Here is a 7945-nt window from a genome sequence, read left to right as displayed (position 1 = left end):
ACAGACAGGACCCGGGCAGTAGTAAACAGCCTCTGCGCCTGCGCTGAAGGTGAGCCTGAGGCTAGCTCCAGCGCTTTTATTTTCGGAGTCTGCGCGGTCCCTCACCGTCAGGTTCTAATAGCTCAAACTCGCTTTTTGCCAGGTTGGGTTTAAAGGGCCAGCTCCCTGGTAAACTAGCTTTTAAAGAATCCTTCTCTTGTCGTTACTGTCTGACATCGGGGCTTGGTAGCTTAATATGGGACAGTGGAGGAGGTGGCGGCGGCGGCAGCTCCTGCTCTTTTGCTTCTTCTTACTTGTATTGAGGAGCTGTTTTGGGACGCAGAAGGATAAAGAAGAGGAGGAGGAGGAACACCAGCCCAGCAAATGCGAAGGTATCCGTCCACCCCGCGGAGTGCGCTAAGAATGCGCATCTGGGACAGCCTTGAATGGAGTCTGTGATAGGGGCGGGAAGTCTGGAGAGGGAAAAGGAGAGGAGATGGAAGAAGAGACTGATACTCGCTGCGTGACAATAGATAAATCACATAACTTCTCTGAGCTTGCTTACCTATCTGTAAAATGGGTATAGAATGTATCCCACCTATGGATCTAGTTGTTGTGGGGGATGCACTTGGTAAAGTTCAGTTGCTGTCATTCCTCTTACCGTCCCTGCTGTTGCCTTAGCAGTGTCTGCTTCCTTAGCCTCTCCAGGACTCTGGGTTTTAGGGGAATTGGACCCAGGTATAAATTCAAGTTCTGTCACTTACTGACAAAGCCTCTTAAAGTTCTCTTGCTTCCTTTCCTTTTCTGTAAAATGGTAATAATAATGGTTGTATTACCTTTGTTCTCAGGGCTGTAGTGAGGGAGGCTCTAATAGATAGAAACTTTGTCTATTAAAAGTCCTAAATAAATACTGGTTATTGTTTGCTGTTGTTCAGTCCTGTCTGACTGAGAGGTCTGCCTTTTCTTTCTCCAATTCATTTTGCGATTGGAAATTGAAGGCAAACAGAATTAAATAACTTGCCCAGGGGTCACACAGCTGTTAAAGGTCTGAGTCTGGATTTAAATTCAGATCTTCCTGACTCCAGGGCCACTGGCTATTGCTACTGTAGTTTATTTAAGTGGTCCTTTGGTCCATCAAAAAGGAAATTCACTACTCTTGTGAGCTCCCAACCTTCACTAAAGCCCAATTTTAGTGCCTTACTGTGGCAGAGATAATGTTTTTGAATGCTATGCAGATGGGATTTAAGATGTAGGAAGCTCTACCAAACAAGAAAGGTTTCAAGTACATGTTCAGCAAAAAACTCTTTCTTTAGCTTTTCATCAAATGACCAGCTTAGCTAACTGAGAAATTTATGACTAGGTTGGTCCAATAACAATTTTTTTTCTAACTCATAAAGACCAACTTCTAAGCTACAAAAGGGCTGTGGTCTGCATTGATAAAGGGAGTATTTCCTACCTGGACAAAATCACAATTCCTTTTAAGTGTAAAATTCTAATGCCTCTGAGTTCTTGCCTTAGAATTGATGAAAACTGTAATTCAGGTCTATTAAGTTGAAGGTAACTGAAGTTGAAGAAGCATGTTACAATTGAAAAAGACCTTAGAAATCTTTTAGTCTACATGGCAACAATTGTGAATGCCTTGTCCTTTCCCACCCTAGCTTGGAAGCTTCCAAATTAAAAGAAGCCTTTTGATTTATTGGAGAGGAGGTGATTCAACTGCTCCTTGATGCCCATAAACCAAAGAGGAAGAAATAGGGTAGTTGTCACATTGCCTAACTGGGAGATGTTTTGGAACAGTATCCCCAAACAGTTTTGGCCTGTGCAGAAGTTGTGAACAGTATGGACTTTATCCCAACGTTGATTTGCCAGTGATTACACAGCTAGTATCTTTTCCCTGATAAACTTAGTGTTACTGATGTAATTCTTTGTTTCAGAAGATTTGATTTCTTAAGTATGGCCCTTAATGCAGAAAGCAACACACCTTCCCCCACTCCCATAACTCCTTTAATAAATGGTCTTTATAAAAAGTTATAGTGGGAAAAAAAAGCATCTCCTGATAGTCAACATTATAGTGATAAAACCTGTTCCCATTTAAACTGGTTCTTAAGGTAAGAAATTTATATAATTTGTTACCAAGGCTGTACATTACCAGCCTTGTCTTTTTTTTTTTTTTCCCAGCCTTGTCTTAAATAGCCCAGAAACACTTCAGAATAGGATGACATTAACAGTAATAATAACAAGTAGCATTTATATAGTGTTTTAGTCTCATTTTATCCTTATTACAGATTTGGGAGTGACTTGAACTAGGTCACATAGTAAATATCTGAAGCTGAATATGAACATGGGTCTGTTTTGATTTCATGTTTTGTCTTCTACTCATTGTGCTAGCCAGCTACCCATATGACATAAGTAGAATGAAAACAGTACAAAAACCCAAACATTTCTTTTGCCTATATCATAGGTTCAAGTGAGATAATATTTGTGAAGCACTTAGCACAGTGTATGGCACCTATTAGGCAATATAGAAATGTTTATTCCTTTCCCTTCTTCTTATACACATTCCAGGCATACAGAACAACAGAATCAGTAAAGGCATAAAATCATATGCTGTCTATTTTTCATTTTTTGTATAGATTGTTATACTATTCCTCTCCCCCCGACTTTAACTCTTGGAGAATTCTGACCCAAACCCATTCTCTTTATTCTCTATCTTCAATCCCCAGTTGCTAGTGCCTTCTTCCACCTAAGTATTTACTTTACTTTATATATTTATTTTTATGTTACTTTTTATAAGTTCTTTGAGGACAGAGACTGTTTTTCTTTTTATCTCCAACATATAGCATAGTTCCTGGTAGACTCTTAATAATGCTAAATAGTGGGGTAGTGAGGTAGCTAGGTGGCACAGTGGATAAAGCACCAGCTCTGAAGTCAGGAAGAACTGAGTTCAAATCTAGTCTCAGACACTTAACTCATCCTAGCTGTGTGATCTTGGGCAAGTCATTTAACCCCAATGGCTTCAGCAAAAAAAAAAAATAATAATAATGTTAAATAGTGATGGTCAGAGTTCTGTAGTTGGAAGGAGAATGTTATAATAGTCCAACAGAAAGAATTTGTGGCATCAGTAAGTATAGAATAGATAAGCTGGATTCAGGAGATGTTGCAGAGATAGGAATTAAAGGATTTGGTACCTGACTGAATGGCTTAAGAGGAAAGGAAAGAACTTTGAGGTTATGAACAAGGGTGTCATTGATGGAAGTAATTATGTGAGAAGGAAGAGTAAATTTGAGCAAAAGAATAATCAGTTTTTGCTGAAACATCACTTATATGGGGATGAGTAGGAGGAAGAGGAGAGATCTCAAGTCTCAGTATATAATATGTGAATGTACCCCAAAACAGGATGAACACCTTTTTCATAATGAAGAAAGGAGATGTTCAATTGGTGTCTAATAACTGACTCCTCTGTTCTTCTCCACTCTTCTACCTTCTAATTTACACAAACCATTCTCAGGAACTGATACATTTTTGAACTGACATAAACTTTAGTGAATTTCTTTCTGACTTTCCCATTTCATTGGGAAGCCTAAGTCTGGGGAAATAAAATGATTTACTAAAGGTCACATGACTAATTAGTAATGTCAATAATCATGACCGATGTTTTATAGAGTACTTTAAAGTTTGAATTAGATGCTACAGATAATATTAGCTTCAGTTTACAGATGAGGAAACTGAGACTGAGAGGCTAACTGATTTGCCCAGTCAGATAGCTAGTGTGCAAGATGGAATTTGAACTTATTTTTTTCTTTCAACCAAGTCAGGATATTGTCTATCACACCAGTCTGCCTAGAACTAAAACCTGGGTTTCTTGCCCACAAATGCACTGTGCTATGTATCTTTAAAAATATATATATATTTTTTATTAATTATTATATATATATATATTTTTTATATAATTATTATTTATATATATATATATTTCTGGCTATTGTTTTTTTCCACACACACAGTCTGTAAAATACTGAGCGTGGAGCTTCAGGGGGAGCTGAATCGGAGCAGCCGGTCTCGGGAATTGCTAGAACTAGGGCAAGTGCTAGACACTGGAAAGAGGAAGAGACAGATCCCCTACAGCACTTCGTAAGTCTCCCTTGACTTTCCTACTGTTATGGTACCTCTACAGCTTCATTCTTAACATAACCCTATAATCATTAACTTTCTTCATCCCCACAGTTCCCAATGAATAATCTATTTCTTTTCCATTGTCTCCTTTCTCTATCTCCCTCAGGGAAATTCGGCTGGAGGAGGCCCTGGAGAACCTGTGTGAACAGATTCTGGATTACAGTGTCCATGCTGAGCGTAAGGGATCCTTAAGATATGCCAAGGTAAAATGAATCTTCTCCATGAGGATCCCACTGTTCGGGGTACCATTTTCCTCCTCTTAGAATCCTCTGCCAAGACCTCTGCCCTTGGGATATCCCATGCTCTCTTCCATTCTGTCTCATCCTTTGATCTACTTAGGTACTCCATCCCCACCCCCAAGTTCAATTAAAGATCCTATTATAGTGGAAATGGGAAGGGAGGAGGAGAAAGAAATTGAAATAAAGGAGCTTGACCTGCTAGAAGTCCCCTATTTCTTTCTTCTCACCTCTTCCCTTCACCACAGGGTCAGAGTGAGACTATGGCAACTCTGAAAGGCTTGGTACAGAAAGGTGTGAAGGTGGATCTGGGAATCCCTTTGGAAATGTGGGATGAACCTAGCGTGGAGGTTTCATTCCTTAAGAAGCAGGTAAGAAAATGTCACATTCCAGAAAGATAAAATGAGCTGTGATAGAGAGCAGGATATGGACTTGAGAAATAGAATAAGACAATAAGTGCCAAATATGGGAGTGACCAGGGATGGGGCACAGACAAGACTGGATCCTTTTCTTAGAAGCGGATATTGGGGGAGGAATAAGGTAGAGACAGGTGACTAAAGGGAATGGATTTGAATTTCTGAGAATTCTTCACTCAGAAACAAAAACTTCCTTCTCCTTCTCTATTCTTCTCTCCCTGTCAGTGTGAGCTTATGTTAGAGAAGTTTGAAGATGTCATTGAAGACTGGTACTTTCATCACCAGGAGTTGCCACTTCAGCAATTCCTCTGTGAGGGGCATGTGCTTGCAAAGGAGGAGAAGGGTAAGTTGCTCAGGAGCAAACTGAGCCTTGCGGGGTGGAAAAACAAATATCTACTTGTATATTCACTGTCTGTCTTTTCATTAATTCAGACTGTCTTCAAGAAACCTGGACTGAGGAATGGAGAGAACAAAATGAGAAAGGCTTGAAAGAGAGCCTAGGACACCACTCCCATGATAGTGTAGATCTCTGATCACTTCCTATTTTTCTAGATCACTATTAAAGCTGATTTCTATATACATATATATGTGATGTCACATGAAGGTGATGTCATCTTTACAACTGTACCTTTAGCCTAGCCACATTTGGAAATTTTGTCCACTAAATATGGCTATTGGCTAGGGGATAATCTAAAGTTGGAAACAGAAGAAATGAGTGGAGTGGAAGAAATGAGATCTCATGAGGAAATGAGATATTTTCAGATTTGCATCTGTGACACTACCTACCCTGCACCTGTTTTTCATAGGGAGGTTTACAAGGCTGGTACCATCTTAGCAGATAAATACATAAAGGTCAATAGATTTTAATGCCTTTTCTGGGTGCTTCATAATCATAAGGTGATGGGAGGGGGTGGAGAGGGAAGGACAAGTGGCCCATAGAAGTGGGAAATGACCAAAATACTTAGAGGACCCAGGAAAGACTCTTTGTATGTACAGATGCAGATTACTAAAGCCAGTGAGCTTTGTTCTAAATCAGTGGTGCTTAATTTAGGGTCTATAAATTTTTTCTTAATATTTTGACAATTTTAATTTTTAATATAATTAGTACTTTGTAATAGTATATGTTTTTAAATGAATTTTTTAAATATTCTGAAATGGGATCCATAAACTTTAAAATCTGCCAAAGAGATTAGTAACAAAAATAGTTACTAGCAGGTAAGAGGGAAAAATGGATTGAAGACTAAAGGGGAAAGATAAGAGTGTTAAAAGATCCCATCTTATTGCAGAAAGGATAAATTAAATGGGGATAGGAGAGGACCCTATAAAGAGTTGGAGTTGGGTTGATCAGAATGAGTGGCAGAGTTTTATAAATAGCCAATAATCTACATGGCTTTTTCTCTCTTCTCTCTGCTGATAAGCACAAGAAGCCTCACAGTGACTGGCATCTTTGCAATGGGCAGGTTCCCTGAGTATACAGAGCTCTCTGATCATTATACCTGTAGCCCCTGTTATTACCTGACCAGAACTTCTGAACTGAGGAGAAACTTTTATATCAATATTGTTATGCCCTTTTCTCTAGTTCCCCAAACTAGTCTGTGGTATGATGTAGTGGTAAGAGCAAAGGTTCTTAAAAACCTCCCTAAGAGCCACTTTACTTTCCTCTCATAGTAAATGGGAACAATAATTCCTGCTTTCTTCACTGAAAGGATCAAGTAAAAGATATGATCTTATTTGTAGTAAAAACTACTAGGTCTTGTGTGATCCTGACTCCTTAGTATTGGATTTACTTTCTGGATGCTTACAGACCTTTAAATATAGGAGCTCTGGATATTGGATGACATTCCTTGGCCTTTTCCTTTTGAGGTTTCTTTCAGGAGGTGAAAATTGGAAATTTCTATTTCTATTTTCACTTTGTCTTCTAATTCTAAGAGACTTGGACGATTTTCATTCATTAACTGCCTGTTATTTGCCAAGCACCAAATAGTGTCAGAGTAAATAGCCTTGTTTTATTTCTATTTTTATTGTGACACCTTGTTTCTGTATTTTATATAACATATTTCATCATTTCAAATAAATATATTTTTTATCATTTTAAGGAAAACCTTACTATTCTGAGACATTTTAATATTTTCAACTTGAGTTGGCATACTTGTCAAGTCCTTCCTTAATATATTGGTTAATAATTATTAATGATTAATTATTGGTTCATTTAATTATTAATATAGTTTGCTATTCTCATTGCTTTCTAAATCTTGAGGTATCCTTTGTGTCCTATAAATTCTTGTTTATAAGATAAAAATTTTCTGACACATTGTATTTATTTTGTGGAATTCTAGAACATTTTTACATTGATACTCATTAATACTTTATCCTTCCTACATCCAAATAGTCAAAACCTTTTTATTTCATAAAAGCACTACTTTACATAAAAGCAGTCTACTATTCATAGAGCACTGTCTTTCTCTACTCTTGAAATCAACATATGTGTGTGTGTGTTTGTGTGTATATGTGTGTGTGTGTGTGTGTGTGTATGTGTAGGTAATACCACATGTGTGGATATGAATACATATATAAATGTTGCTCAGGTGAGGATCACAGATTTACCAGAAGAAGGTGTAAAATCAAAAAATGCAAATCCCATATTATAAGGGAAAATATCCAAAAAATCTTAATAAAGATAAATAGTACAGATCTATTGACTCTAAAAATTGCAATAGGAAAAACAAACACCACTCTTGGAATTTTTAAGAATTCGTTAACACATTGCAAGCCATCTAATGTGAAGGAATACCAAATAATCAATGATTACTATACAGTCATGAAAAATGAGAGAAGAGAATGGACTAAAGTCAGGCATTTTAAGAACCCAAAGTAGCATTCTAATCAATTTTTGAAATGAATGTTCAAAAAAATAAAATGAGATATTTCTGCTTCTCAAAAAGAAGCAGCAGCAAGCAGTACATGTGACTAGTAAGCACTGCAAACAAGGTAAAGAAAGGTCCAATCATTAAAGGAAAAAAATCAAATTCTCTCATATTTATAGGCTATTGCATTAGGTCAAGAAATTAACCTAAGAGATAAAAGAATAAAGAAGAGTCCTTAAAGAATGACAATGACTAAGATTAATTAATGCTAAAGATT

General features: G+C 37.4%; 1 protein-coding gene across 1 annotated transcript; it reads left to right on the top strand.

The window, feature by feature from the left end:
* The first annotated feature begins 57 nt into the window (after positions 1-57).
* Positions 58-7103, top strand: CNPY4 (canopy FGF signaling regulator 4). Its single transcript, XM_051996054.1, has 6 exons — positions 58-371; positions 3984-4110; positions 4259-4355; positions 4637-4759; positions 5030-5147; positions 5237-7103. Exons 1-6 carry the CDS (start codon positions 236-238, stop codon positions 5335-5337), a joined length of 702 nt encoding a protein of 233 aa, XP_051852014.1. The 5' UTR covers positions 58-235; the 3' UTR covers positions 5338-7103.
* Positions 7104-7945: the final 842 nt, after the last annotated feature.

Source organism: Antechinus flavipes, chromosome 4 (genome assembly GCF_016432865.1).
Source record: "Antechinus flavipes isolate AdamAnt ecotype Samford, QLD, Australia chromosome 4, AdamAnt_v2, whole genome shotgun sequence".
In the NCBI taxonomy this organism is placed as follows: domain Eukaryota; kingdom Metazoa; phylum Chordata; class Mammalia; order Dasyuromorphia; family Dasyuridae; genus Antechinus; species Antechinus flavipes.
This window is presented reverse-complemented; position numbering and strand designations above follow the sequence as displayed.